Source organism: Ictalurus punctatus, chromosome 5, assembly GCF_001660625.3.
Source record: "Ictalurus punctatus breed USDA103 chromosome 5, Coco_2.0, whole genome shotgun sequence".
In the NCBI taxonomy this organism is placed as follows: Eukaryota; Metazoa; Chordata; class Actinopteri; order Siluriformes; family Ictaluridae; genus Ictalurus; species Ictalurus punctatus.
The window spans coordinates 14,177,423-14,192,401 of NC_030420.2; the positions used below are offsets into that span (position 1 = coordinate 14,177,423).

The 14,979-nt window shown below is 44.3% G+C and overlaps 1 protein-coding gene across 14 annotated transcripts in view; it reads right to left on the bottom strand.

The window, feature by feature from the left end:
- Nucleotides 1-14,979, bottom strand: part of plat (plasminogen activator, tissue) — a 77,231-nt gene that overhangs the window by 36,812 nt on the left and 25,440 nt on the right. For all 14 annotated transcript variants that reach the window (XM_017468024.3, XM_017468027.3, XM_017468031.3 and 11 more), the window contains 2 exons: nucleotides 10,400-10,490; nucleotides 10,249-10,291 (listed from right to left, as the gene is read on the bottom strand). In XM_017468024.3, coding sequence (XP_017323513.2) covers nucleotides 10,249-10,291; nucleotides 10,400-10,490 — 134 coding nt within the window. The remainder of the gene's footprint in view (nucleotides 1-10,248; nucleotides 10,292-10,399; nucleotides 10,491-14,979) is intronic.

The following is a 14,979-nucleotide window of genomic DNA, read 5'->3' on the forward strand; positions in this document are numbered from 1 at the left end:
CCCGACTTTTCAGCCACCACTGAAACGGTCCCATGTACAATAGGCCCGATGGTATGACGTTGGCTGCTGCTGCCATAAGGCAAAACAGTCTCTCGTACAGACTGGAGGGGATGCCCAGACCCAGCTTTATCTTGCTCAATGTTGATAGGACTGATCCTACACGTGTTGGGGATAGAAACACCCTCATCATAGTAGAATCCCATAAAACCCCGAGAAAAGTTGTCCTCTTTACTGGAGAAAGCATACTTTTCTTGAGGTTCAATCTGAGCCCCAAGCTCCTCACGTGGACGAGAACAACATCTCGATGTTGAAGTGCCAGTTCCATGGATCGTGCTAGAATTAACCAATCGTCCATGTAGTTTAGTACACGGATGCCCTGGGGTCGCAAGGGAGCCAGAGCCATGCACTTTGTGAAGGTGCGAGGGGATAAAGCTAGCCCGAAGGGAAGAAGCTGATATTGGTATGAGTTGTCTCCAAACGCAAACCTCAGGAACTCCCTGTGACTGGGCGATATTCCTATGTGGAAAGATGCATCTTTAAAATCTATCGGCACAAACCAGTAACCGAACTGAATCTGTGGCACGATAAGTTTGAGCGTCAGCATCTTGAACCTGTATGTCCGAAGAGTACGGTTCAGATGACGCAGATCTAAAATTGGGCGCATACTCCCATCTTTTTTGCAGACCAGGACATAACGGCTGTGAAAACCTGCCTCCCTTAGGGACCAGGGTACATGTTCTATGGCCCCTTTGTCCAAAAGGGATCTTCCTGCACTAACGTTGGGCTCTGCTCTGTGCTGACTACTGTGATGAGCACACCTCTGAAAAGGGGGGGGGCGAGTTCTGAACTGGACCCGGTAACCCTTTTCTATGTTAGACAGAACCCATGGAGACACAATTGGCAGTAGTTTCCACGCTATCAGATTGTCTTTCAGTGATGTTAGCTTTTACACATTCTATTGGAGGGAAAGCATCAGATTTTCGTTGCCCTGTGACAGCTCGCTGACCAGAGAAGGCTGAAAACTTGGGACAGCCTTAGCTAGGGGAGAACCTACAGTAGCACTGGGGCTATCTTAAGACTCTCTAACAACCTCTTATCCCCTAATACGTCCCTCCGAGGCCCATCAGGACTGTTCCTTCCTTGCCTACTTTGCTTTTATGATCATTCTTAGATCAGGCCTGTTAGCCGGCTGCGGCTGTGGGCTGTGGCCCCCTGGCTGGGGCTCCCTGGCGGGATGTGGGCCACCACACTCACCTTCTGTGCCTCCCCCGCACTAGCACTGGCCTGGGCTCCACTCATGGATGCAAACTCGACACGACAGGGAAGGAACTGGCTGAAAACCGCTGTTTGCGGTTTTGCCTCGTGAAACCTGTCGCTATGGCGTTAACCATGCCGCCAAACAGGCCGGAAGGTTAAAACCGGGGCGTCCAGCAAGGAGACCTTATCTTTGTCCCATCCCTGAGAGTTTGAGCCATAGGTGCCTCTCTGCCACAATCAAGCTACCCATTGAACGGCCGATATGACAGGCCGTTTGCTTGGTCGCCCGGAGAGACAAATCTGTGGTGCGGCACAGCTCTGTCACTGCCTTGGGCCCAATTCCCTCCCCAGTATCGAGCTCACTCAGCAGGTCTGCTTGGTAGGCCTGCAACACTGCCACTGTATGCAGTGACCCACAAGCAAGACTTGCTGAAGCATAGGCTTTGCCCACCAACACCAAGATGGCCTTACATGGCTTGGAAGGCAAAGTCTGCCCCCCTAAATTACCTGCCGTTGATGGAGAGAGGTGGCTCGCAAGTGCCCCCTCCACCTTCGGCATAGCTAAATAGCCGTGCTGCTAACTGTCCATGATGGCTGAGTAATCAGACGTCGCAGGTTTATAAACATGGCTATTGTATGGTTTTCCCCAGAAGCGTGAAGTGGAGTTTTCTGCGGTGTGCGGGAGATTTATTTTCACGGGAGGAAGCGCTCATCCAGCCTGCTACAAGCCACTTCCTCTTCCCCAGGCCAGTCTATATTCACCTCAAACAGCTCTTTATATGCTTGAAAGCTGCTCTCGGTTTTTGGTGCAATGGCACCCCCTACCGACTCGTCAGTGTCAGCGAGGGTGTTTTGGCTTTCCATAGCGGAAGGAGGAGTCCAGACATGAGCTCCAAAGTCAGGCGGAGAGCCGGACCCGGAAGACAGAGAAAGAAATAGAGCCGCGCTCGTCTCCGGCTCCTCTTTCAGATACATACGAGATTCCCAGGACCTGAGCTGGCTGGCTGTCTCGGCAGAGGCTGGCCCAGATCCATGAGGCTCTGAGACCCATCTCCCTTCGGCCGAGATCTTAATTGCCATGTCACCTGATCATGGCAGGCCAATAAATAGGCATGATTTGACACAAGCTTCAGATGCTGGTCGCATGCGAGGGCACTCCCCCATAGTGTTATGCTAAATGCAATGTGGAGTTCCCTTTGAAAGGGAACACTAATGATCACAATAGGTTTACAATGCATGGTTCTTGGCCCCTAATAAATACCAAACTCAACAAACAAGAATAACATGACAGCTGTTATGGATGGGAGAGACAGAACAAATAAGAAAGACAAAAATGTGGGTGGGGAATCGGGTCAATATGAAGAACAAAAAAATAAAGATAAAAGGGCTTGTTTTCAGCTTGGTGGCTGAAACTATGCAGCACATTCGCTGACTGATTACCTGCACTGTTAATTATTTTGTATAGTTAGAAGTTGTGTAGTACAGTTAAACTTTAGCCCATCTAATTGCTAGACACAGTGAGATTAACCTGCCGTGACCTTCAACAATGTCACAAAAAGACGTAAGATGCAGTATTAGCAATAAATACCCAGTGATGGCTGGTGTTGACTATTTACTATCTATCAATAGCATGACAGTGAAACTATTGTGGTTGAACAATACATCATTATGTCACAAGGTGTCATTGATGGCATAATAAGAATGATGTGGGGCAAACTATCACACACACACTTACTTAAAAGTAGATGTGCAGCTGCATTCTAGTTCATGATGTACAGCTGCAAGTTCTAATTTTTCTGTACTGGATTCATCCCATGCTCCTCAGAATAACCAATGCGGTACACAGAAAATATATGTAACCCTTTAAACCAAAAAATAGTAAACTTAAGAGTTCTGTCCGATATCCTTTTGTGTGACTTATAATTTCATTGGACAATGTGTGTTAGTCTATCTATTTTTAGTTTCTCCTGAAAAGGTGTTTTGGGGAAAAAAGTATGATGGAGAAGATAATCTACCTTGTTTGCATACATTATACCCACCACTGGGTGGCTGTGGCTCAGGTGGTAGAGAGGGTTGTTCACTAATTGTAGGGATGGCAGATCGATTCCCGGCCCATATGACTCCACATGCCGAAGTGTACTTGGGCAAGACACTGAACAAGCTGCTCCCAATGGAAAGTTAGCACCTTGCATGGCAGCTCTTCTACCAGTAGTGTGTGAGTGTGTGTGTGTGAATGGGTGAATGAGACAGTGTAGAGTGCTTTGGAACTGCTAAGGTTAAAAAGGTGCTATATAAGTGCAGACCACTTACCACTGTATATTACGTATGCCCTCTCAATCACTGCTGATTACGTGACACGGATGTATCAGCAATGATCAGACATGATCTGCTCTCTGTGCTACAAATAACTCAGCTCAGTCATTTCCTCATACCATTCAGCATGATGGATGTTGGTGCTGTTGTGTTTGTTCTACTTAACAACAAATACTAATTAGCCATAGTAGCCTATTTATACTGATCATATACACTCACCATCCACTTTATTAGGAACAGCTGTAGACCAACACATTCATGCAGTTACCTAAATCAGCCAATCTTATGGCAGCAGAATGCACAATCACGCAAAAAAATCATGCAGATACAGGTCGTGAGCTTCAGGTAATGTTCACATCAGAATGAAGAAAAAGTGTGATCTCTGTGACTTTCACGTGGCATGGATGTTGATACCACATGGGCTGGTTTGAGTGTTTCAGAAGTTGTTGATCTCCTGGGATTTTCACACACAACAGTCTCTAGAGTTTACACAGAGGATTATACACTCCCCTGTGGATCTCCTGCTCTGCACTCAGCACCTTCACCCTTGGCACATTGGCTATGCACTTGTCTCTCAAGCGGAGGCTCTGAGCCTGACCCCGACTATTCATCATCACAGTCCTTTCCCATTCACTGCAGCTTCACCTACACTTCAATAAAGCTTTCAGTCCTGTGTCTGTGTTCTGCATTTGGGTCCCTTTGTCTCTGTGTTCCCCTTAACACAGGATACTTATTTTCATTGTGTTTCCCGACGTGCCTATCTTGACTTTGCACATCTTACAAACAACCATTGTGTTTGTCCATTGTGAATAATCCGGCAATTCCATATAATTAATGTTGAATTTTTCTATGATGCTATGTTGGCGAGCAAAACAAGGAAGTAATTTGATCCTACGAACTGCCACTTCTTGACTATCATTAGTTTGTTTCTCCACATTGTGGAGAAATTTCAATCATCCATGATCTAAAATCATCATATTGCCCACCCCATACCACACAATATTAGCTGGTAAGCCTATGTTAGCCATACTCACTAATGGCTACACAGCACTGGGGCTGGAGTCATGTTTCCCTTTGTTTACTCCTTATTCTCCCTATTAGGTCAGGTCCTTATGCTGCATTTTCCCTCTGAGTTTTCTCCAGACTTCACACTGTCTACTGAATAGTGGGCTTGTGCCTGAGAGCACTGACGCTAACTAAATTGGTACCACAACTAATGCACAATGGTCACTACTGAGCCTGCCAGGGGTCTGTCTCCCTGCCAGTCAGGTTCTTCTGCATTTTTCCACTCTGTTTTCCACATTCACCTCCCTCCAACCAACTAGCAGGTTGAAGTACATACTGCTGTACATGACTAACTCACACCATTTATCTGAGTGATCATACAAGCCATGCCATAAGACTTGTGCTTGAGCAGTCAGTGTCTGACCACACTGGAAGCTAAAGACAGCCATGAACTAGCATGAACTGCAATGCTGATGCCAGCACAGTGTGCCTTACTTATTTCAAACAGAGATGCACTGATACTAAATTTGTGATATCGGCCGATACCAATACAGATAGTTCCGTCTTTTATGCCTTCTTTTAAATTAATAAGAATTAATTCCACAATTCTGAAAGAAATGCAAATAAAAATAATTAATTTAAAAGAATTATGAAAGAAATACAAATAAAAACTTTATTCTCTCCATTTCAACAAGTTGTTTCACAGTAACTGGTCTCATAAACAGAAAACACATTACTCAAATTAACTAAATTCTGAAGATTAAAGTAAGATTTCTTAACTTATTGAATGCTGTTAATTCATATTAACAGAATTAATTGACTGAAATCTAAGGCTCACATTCACTCACCACAAACAAAAGCATTTCTACTTCATCACTAAACATCAAACTGGTAATATATAATAAACTTTTTTATATATTAACATTAACTGGATATGAAATGTATTACTCTACAAATATATTTTTTCTGTGCAATATATGCTTTTTATGGTCAACCCATCTTCATTTAAATCTTTCAACGGTGTACTGGTGCTTTAATTTAGCGCGAGCAGCGTGGCAAAAATTTTTTTTAGACTTGCCGCCGAAACTCCCACATCACTGCTGCAGCGTCTGGTGTAAAATTTTAGCAGTGCAGAGCTTACAAACTGCAGTTTTGTCATAATTCCTCACAAGAGACATCTTTACATACAGCACGAATTCAATGCATTTTCCCACCCTGTTTTGATTGACAGGACATAATAATGCCCATCGATCATTGGATGTTTCTAAACTATGTGAAAAATTGCCTTTATCGGCCGAAATACCGATTATTGGCCGATACATCGGTGTATCTCTAATTTAAACCCTGATTTAGAATCAGATTTGACCCTGCAGCCAAGTAATTAACTTGGTCCTAAACACCCATGTACAGCAGTGACTGGTAAGCATAATAAGAATCCAACAAAGCAACTAAAGTAGTTCCCTTTCAAAGGGAACTTCAATGTTGCATTTAGCATAACAGTATGGGAACACCTTGCGCACGTGACCAGTATCTGAAGCTTGTGTAAAATCATGCCTCTACTTATAGGCCTGCCATGATCAGGTGACGTGGCAATTAAGCGCGTCGCATGATATATAATTGGCACCTGTGAACCACGCCACCAGCCTTATTATCTTCAGCGAGTCTGCATGTCTGTTGTTTGTGTGACAAAAAACACTTCATTTCTACTCTATATTTTCTCAAAATCTCTAAACTTTTCTATCCCTTTTTAGAGAAAAAGAAAAGAAAAGAGAGGGAAGTAATGAGCGAGAAAGAATTCAGGAAGTGTGTTAGGACTTGCTCCCGTTTCATCACGGGGAAAACGGTAATGCCTACATTAAGCAGCTCGGCTCGCGACTCGGCTCTTCCCGGAAGCCGAAGTGAGTTGGGTTTCAGAGCCTCGCGGATCTGGGCTGGCCGCTGCCGAGGCAGCTGCCGTCTCAAGTTCAGGGGATCTTTTATGGATCCGGAAGAGGAGCCGGAGATGAGCGCTGCTCTATCTCTTGCTCTGTCTTCCGGGTTTGGCATTCCGCTGGATTTTGGAGCTCGCATCGCGACTCCTCCGTCCGCTATGGAAAACCTAAAGGGGAAGAAAAAAAAAAAAACACACAAAAATAATAGTAATAATATCTCTCTGACTCCGAGGAGCCAGAAGGATGTGCTAAAAACTGAGAGCAGCATATAAAAAGCTGCTTGAACTGATTACTAAGGCTGGATGAGCCTTTTTCTCCCCAGTGAAAGTAAATCCCTCACACTGCAGAAACTCCCCTGTCTTCCAGAAGTGCATTACAAAATATCAGGCTTCTGAGGAAAACCCACGCATAAGCCATATTTATAACCCCACGATGTTGGATTATTTAGCCATTGTGGGGAATGAACGGCATGGCCATTTAGCTATGCTGAAGGTGGAGGAGGTGCTTGCGAGCTACCTCTCTCCATCGACGGCAGGTAATTAGGGGGGCCGGCTTTGCATCCAGACCACTGTATAAGGCTGCCGAGGCATGGATGGGCAAGCCTATGCAGTAGTAGTCTTGCTTGTGGGTCACTGAAGACATTGACAGTGTTGCAGGCCTACCAAGCAGACCTGCTGAGTGAGCTCGACATATGGCGGCATTCAAAAAAGCCAATTCCTTTCCTGTTGTCTCAAGCTCACCCGGGCATCCACGAGTGCAAGGGAGACACAGAAGGCGAGTATGGCAGCCCGCCAACCCCCACAGACAGCCAGGGGAACCGGGCGGCCACAGTTGCGGTCTGCTACTAGGCCTGATCTGAGAATGGTCATAAAGGCCAAGCAGGCAAAGAAGAGCGGTCCTGAGGGGCCGTGGAGGGACGTATCAGGGGACATGAGGTTGTTATGTCAGGTCGCCCCCAGTGCTACTGTAGGGCCTCCCCTAGCCAAGGCGGTCCCCAAGTTTTCAGTGTTCTCTGGTCAGCGAACTGTCACAGGGCAACGAAAATTTGATGCTTTCCCTCCAATAGAATGTGGAATAGTTAACGTCACTAAAAGACCATCGGGCAGCGTGGAAACTACTGCCAAATGTGTCTCCATGGGTTCTGTCTACCATAGAAAAGGGTCAATCGAGCTGCTCAAGTGGCAGCTTTTTGTCTTGTGGTGTGAGGAACGTCAGCTAGACCCAGTGAACTGCACAATAGCTACAGTCCTGGAGTTCATACAAGAGCATTTCTCAGAGGGGTGGGCTCCTTCTACAATCAAGGTTTACGTGGCCGCCGTTTCGGCCAGCCATGCCCCTGTTGATGGAGCCTCTGTGGGGCAACATCCTCTAACTTTGAGGTTCATGCGTGGTGTCAGACGGCTGAGGCCCATCTGCAGGCCGCGCATACCTTCCTGGGACCTTTCTGTGGTCTTGGAAGGTCTGTCAGGAGCCCCATTTGAGGCCTTAGAGTCAGCCTCTGAGAAGCTTCTGACTCTAAAGGTAGCTCTTCTACTGGCCCTGACATCTCTCAATCAAGTGGGAGATCTACAAGCTCTCTCTGTTGCCCCTTCCTGCCTTGACTTTGCTCCTGGATTAGCCAAGGCCTTCCTGTATCCTGTGCCGGATTATATTCCTAAAGTGCCTACATCGGCTGCCCACCCTGTGGTGTTGCAGGCTTTCTGTCCTCTTCCATTCCTCACACCAGAACAAGAGAGAATGCACCAGCTGTGTCCAGTAAGGGCTCTCTGTACTTACGTCCACCGCTCCGGCCAGTGGCGTAAGTCGGAGCAGCTGCTGGACTGCTTTGGCGGCGACAGTAAAGGTGATGCTGTATCAAAGCAGCGCATCTCGAATTGGATAGTGGAAACAATCTCTATGGCTTACGAGGTGCGTGGTCTCGCCACGCCTCTGGGCATAAGAGCTCATTCCACTAGGGCAGTTGAACAGGCCGTACCCTCGGTATGACGGAGTGGGTATTCCCGTTCCCATACTGTTAAGCTAAATGCAACGACGATGTTCCCTTTGAAAGGGAACGTCGGGGTTACGCATGTAACCCTGTTCCCTGAGAAGGGAACGAGACGTTGCATAGCACTGTCATACCAGGGCAGGCCTGTGAATTGCGTCTTCACTTCAGATAATAGAGGCTGGTGGCGTGGTTCACAGGTGCCATATATATATCATGCGACGCGCTTAATTGCCACATCACCTGATCATGGCAGGCCGATAAGTAGAGGCATGATTTTACACAAGCTTCAGATACCGGTCACGCGCGCAAGGCGTTCCCATACTCTTGTACTAAATGCAAAGTCTCGTTCCCAATCAATTTATAACATTTTTGACATGCGTTTTTCTGGATTTTTTTTGTTGTTATTCTGTCTCTCACTGTCCAAATAAATCTACCATTAAAATTATAGAATGATCATTTCTTTGTCAGTGGGCAAACGTACAAAATCAGCATGGGGTCAAATACTTTTTTCCACCTCACTGTATGATGAATCAACCTGTCCCGCTTTCCAGTGCCTACAAAGGCCACGCAGGCTTCAATGAGCCCTAGGCAGGAATTGATTAATCTCCCCATTCATCCTGTCAGGCAGCTCTAAACAGCACTCCACTACTAAAGGGCCCTGTGGAGCACCTCTATGAAGAGCAGGGGTTGGCAGCTGAATAATTAATGAAAACATTGCTCATTGGGCAGCAACTACATCACTACATCCTGATGACTAATTCACAAGGGCACGAATTCCAGTGCTGCCTTGGGACCCCAATATTCATGGAGCTCAGTGCTTGTTTATACATTTGTGCTCATAAATTTACATATCCCTTGCAGAATCTGCAAAATTTTAATAATTAAATATCATAAGGATCATAAAAAATTCATTTTGTTTTTCATTTAGTACTGCCCTGAATAAGCTATTTAACATAATAGATGTTTACATATAGTCCACAAGACACAGTAATAACTGAATTTACACAAATGATCCAGTTCAAAAGTTTACACACGCTTGATTCTTAATACTGTGTGTTGTTACCTGGATGATCAATGACTGTTTGTATGTTTTGTGATAGTTGTTCATGAGTCCCTTGTTTGTCCTGAGCAGTTAAACTGCCCACTGTTCTTCAGAAAAATCCTCCAGGTCCTGCACATTCTTTGGTTTTCCAGCATTTTCTGCATATTTGACCCCTTTCCAACAGTGCCCATCTGTCTTTTCACACTTAGGACAATTGAGGGACTCATACACAACTACTGTATTACAAAAGGTGCAAACATTCACTGACGCTCAAGAAAGCAACACGATACATTAAGACCCAGGTGGAGGTAAACTTTTGAACAGGATTATCTTTGTAAATTGTTATTTTGTCATCTGGGAAACATGTAAATATCTTATGTAGCTTCTGAAGGGCAGTACTAAATGAAAAAAATAATAAAAACTTTAAAAAAATAAATAAATAAAAAGCTTAAACAAAGGTCTGGAAGGTCTCAGCATGTGTGTGCCTATGTACAAGAAGGTATTCAGGAGATTTTCACTGCCCCTAGCAATTATATGAGGTTCATAAAACCACAATTACATACACAGACCATTAGTAAAAACAATGTCACAGTCTCATTGGATTAAGATAATGATATAGAGGACAGTGTAAGTATATAATGCAAATGTAAAGTTTTGCAAAAGGGGTAGATGTTCAGACATGAAGAACTCTTGAAAGGTCAGATAAAGGTCACCTCTATAGTTGCGTGTTCCTCTTCTCTCCCTGTGAAGTAGTTCCTGAGAACAAGTAAGTGCTACCATGTTTACTCTTTTATTATTTTTCTTTAAAATCAAAACTGAAGAGGCAATCTGGCTGATATTGAACAGGACCACACATGCACTTACCATGTCGGCTAAAGTGCAATAGTGGAGAGGCAGTAGTAGCAGCAACAACCTTGCAACTGTTTTCATGATTTCACAAAGGCCTCTCAATGAACTGAAATACAAAAAACAAACAAACAAAAAAAACCCCACAATTTAAAGTATGGAATTATTTAGCACACAAGCACACATTGTGTACACAGTCCCAGAAACCAATCTTGTCCTTGGGAAGAAAGTTGGCAGTTCACAGAGTCATGTTCCTCCTTCACATACAGTCCCCTCTGAAAGTATTGGAAGAGCAAAGCCAATTCTTTTTTCTTTTTTTTGCTATACACAGAAAACATTTGGGTTTGGGATCAAAACATGAATATGAGACAATAGATCAGAATTTCAGCTTTAATTTGCTAGTATTTACATCTACTGTAGATGTGTTAAACATCTTGGAAGAAACTTGGAACATGGTACCTTTGGTGGCAAAATTTAGGTCAGCAAAAATATTGGAACAGATAGTCAAAGTAAATTAAATTAAATAACAATTCATATTTGGTTGCAAATCCCTTGCTTGCAATAACTGCTTCAAGTCGGCAACCCACTCACATCGCCAGATTGTTGCATTCTCCTTTTGATGCTTTTCTAGGCTTGTACTGCAGCTTCTTTCAATTCTGGTTTGTTTCGGGGGGTTTCTCCCATCAGTCTCCTCTTCAGGAAGCAAATGAATCCTCAACTGGGTTACGGTCTGGGGATTGACTTGGCCAATCAATCTTGATGACTGATTAAAATCTTTCAATGAAGTTCCTATGAAATGCTTTGATTATGCCAGCAAGGGGTTTTGTTCATAGTCTTGCTGCATGATGAAGCTCCTCCCAATTACATTGGATGCATTTCTCTGTAAATTGACAGACAGAATATTTCTGTAGACTTCTGAATTCATTCTGCTGCTACCATCAATAAAGATTAGTGAGCCCAATCCAGAAGCAGCTATGCAAGCCCAAGCCATGACACTACTCCACCATGCTTGACCAATGAGCCTGTATGTTTTGGCTCATGAGCAGAGCCTTTGTTTCTCCACACTTTGGTAAAGGTTAATCTTGATTCCAAAAATTGTGGCTTATCTCTGTATTTCTTTGCTAATTGCAATCTGGCCTTTACATTCTTACTGCTGATGAGTGGTTTACATCTTGTGGTATGGCCTCTATATTTCTGAAGTCTTCTTCGAATGTGATACCTTCACCCCTGCCCTGTGGAAGTTGTTGGTGATACCACAGACTGTTGTTCTGGGGGTTTTCTTCACAGCTCTCATAAGGTTTCTGTCATCAACTGCTGTTGGCCCAACCTATTCAATGTTTGGTTGTTAGTACACTAGTGATTTCCTTCTTTTTCAGGACATTCTAAATTGTTGTATTGGCCCACTGCTTGTGCAATGGCTCTGATTGATTTTCTCTTTTTCAGCTTCAAAATGGCTTGCTTTTCTCCCATAGACAGCTCTCTGGTCTTCATGTAGGTTGGTGCTCCACCGAGAATAGACATTTAGAGCTATTAATTGTATAAACAATCAATCTAACAGGGCACACCTGGGAAACAAGAATCAACTGTTTTTTTACAGCACATCAGAGAAACAGGTGTTCATGTTTACCATCGCCAGACAATGTTAAAATACAGAAATCATGCAACAATCAACCTGCATGACGATCTGCTGGAGATGCTACCTGATCTCGGCTTGCAGCGGAGACCAAGCCCCCAGTCCTGGGTGACGCCTGATGCCAGTGGAGGGGACGTTGAATTAGTTGAACTGCAGAACACACACCTTGATGGACTGTTTATCATCGCCAGAGATTTCAATCATGCGAATCTCAAGTCAGTGCTCCTTAAATTTCACCAACATGTGGACTTTCCAACATGAGGGGCAAACACGTTGGATCTTGTTTACACAAACATCCCCAGCGCGTACCGGGCAGAGCCCCGCCCCCACTTCAGCTACTCAGACCACATCTCTGTTATGCTAATCCCAGCATACAGACCGATTGTCAGACGCTCCAAACCGGTTTTGAAGCAGGCGAACACCTAGTCAGCAGGAGCCATCTCTTCAGGACTGCTTTGATTACACTGACTGGGACATGTTCAGGGAGGCTGCAATTAACAACAACTCCACCAATTTGGACGAATACATGCCATCAGTGACCAGCTACATCAGCAAGAGCATTGATGACATCACCGTCTCCATGACCATCACCATGCTCCAACTAGAAGCCGTGGATGACTGCGGAGGTTCGTGCACCCGAGACTCTGCCTTCAGGACAGGTGGTAAGGCGGCCCTAAGAACAGCGAGGACCAAACTGTCCTGGGCCATCAGAGAGGCAAAGAAAGAAGTCTTCAGTGTCCTGCCTCAATGACTACCATCCCGTTGCACTCACATCCATCATCATGAAGTGTTTCGAGAGGCTCGTCATGAGGCACATCAAGACCCTGCTTCCCCCCCTTACTGGACCCGCTGCAGTTCGCGTATCGCTCCAACCGCTCAACAGATGATGCCATCACCACCGCCCTACATCTGGCCCTCACCCACCTGCACAAGAAGGACACATACGTTCGTATGTGAACACAATCTTTCCTCAGCACCTGAGTGGAAAGCCAAACTTACTGGGCCTGAACACCTCCATCTGCAACTGGATCCTGGACTTCCTGACTGGGAGACCTCAGTCAGTCCGGATCAGGAACAGCATCTCCAGCACAACCACACTGAACATGGGGGCCCCTCAGGGCTGTGTGCGCAGTTCATTGCTGTTCACTCTGCTGATTCATGACTGTGATGCAATGCACGGCTCCAGTCACATCATCAAGTTCGCCGATGACAAGACTGTGGTGGGTCTCATCAGCAAAAACGACGAGTCAGCATACAGAGAGGAAGTGTAGCGATTACCACTGAACATCGATGGCTCCTCTTTGGAAATTGTCAAGAGCACCAAATTCCGTGGTGTTCACCTGACGGAGAACCTCACCTGGTCCCTCAACACCAGCTCCTTAACCAAGAAAGCCCAGCAGCATCTCTACTTTCTACGAAGGCTGAAGAAAGCCCACCTCCCATCCTCACAAGATTCTACAGAGGAACTATTGAGAACATCCTGAAGAGCTGCATCACTGACTGGTTCGGAAATTACACCTCATCGGATCGCAAGACCCTGCTGCGGATAGTGAGGACAGCTGAGAAGATCATTGGGGTCTCTCTTCCTTCAGTCATAGACATTTACACCACACACTTCATCTGCAAAGCCACCAGCATTGTGGATGACCCTACACACCCCTCACACACACCCCATCCCACTCCCATTGCAATGTTTGCACATTCCTGCGTTACCTCTGTTGCATTTTTGCTGCTACTGTATTTATAAAAATATAGTATTTAATTTATTGTCACTATTATACACTTTACCTGGCTGCTACGACAATAACTGCAATGTCCATATTTAGTATAAGCTAATCTGCTGAAGACTAAGTAATAGCACATTATGTTCACATTTATACCATTTTTAAATTATATGATTACTCTTTGGTGTCTATCTTTTGCACTACCTAGTATATAGGGCACTTCCATAATAAAACTGTGTACTGGTCAGCACTACACAGTCACGTACTGTGCCTATTGTCCTGTTTTAGTAGTATTGCACTATCCTGTGTTGTTAGCACACGTTTGCCTGTGCACTTTGTGTAGAATGTGTAGATCTTTTTTAGTTTTGTATTGTCTCATGTGGTTAGTGTATTGTTTTATGTAGCACCATGGTCCTGGAGGAGCATTGTTTTGTTTCACTGTGTACTGTACCAGCTGCATATGGTTGAAATGACAAAGCCACTTGAACTTGAACCTGTCAGTCATGTTCCAAAATTTTTGATCACTTGAAAAATGGGTGGGTTCAAACATGTTCTAAGTTGTTTAACATATCTAGATGTAAATATCAAGAAATGAAAGCTGAAAATCTGATCTCGAACCCACATATCATAAGTGTATAGCAAAAACAAATGAATTGGCCTTGCTATTCCGATACTTTTGGAGGAGCCTGTACATGAGACTTGTGAACATGATAGATATGTACCAATGTAGAAACAGAACAATATATATATACACACGCATCTAACAAGAGGTATGCACAACCTTTCAATAACACACAGACACACAAACTCCTCATTCTATGTCTGTCCCTTCTCATTCATTAGCAAAGAGGTTTACATTCATCTGAAAAAAATAAGTATTCAGCTATCAAATGTTCATGGACTTACAAGAATATACACATAAGCACACAAACTTGAATGCAAATAAAAACAGCTGCATTTATAGTATATGCAAACGCAAACAGTAAGAGAACCAAACAGTAAACCAAACAGTAAGAGACTGTTTGCCTGTCACTCTAAACATATCTAATCTAAACACGCATACACATAAATGCACACCTATATTAAAATCATGTTCTCATCACTCTTGGTAACTGCCTTTATACCATACACATGAATTCTGACAGCTTCAAAGTGCAATAAACATTAAGTGACTATTACAAACCATTAAAAGTCATTCTAATCACTCTAAGGCAGTGGTTCTCAACCAGGGGGGCGCAAAA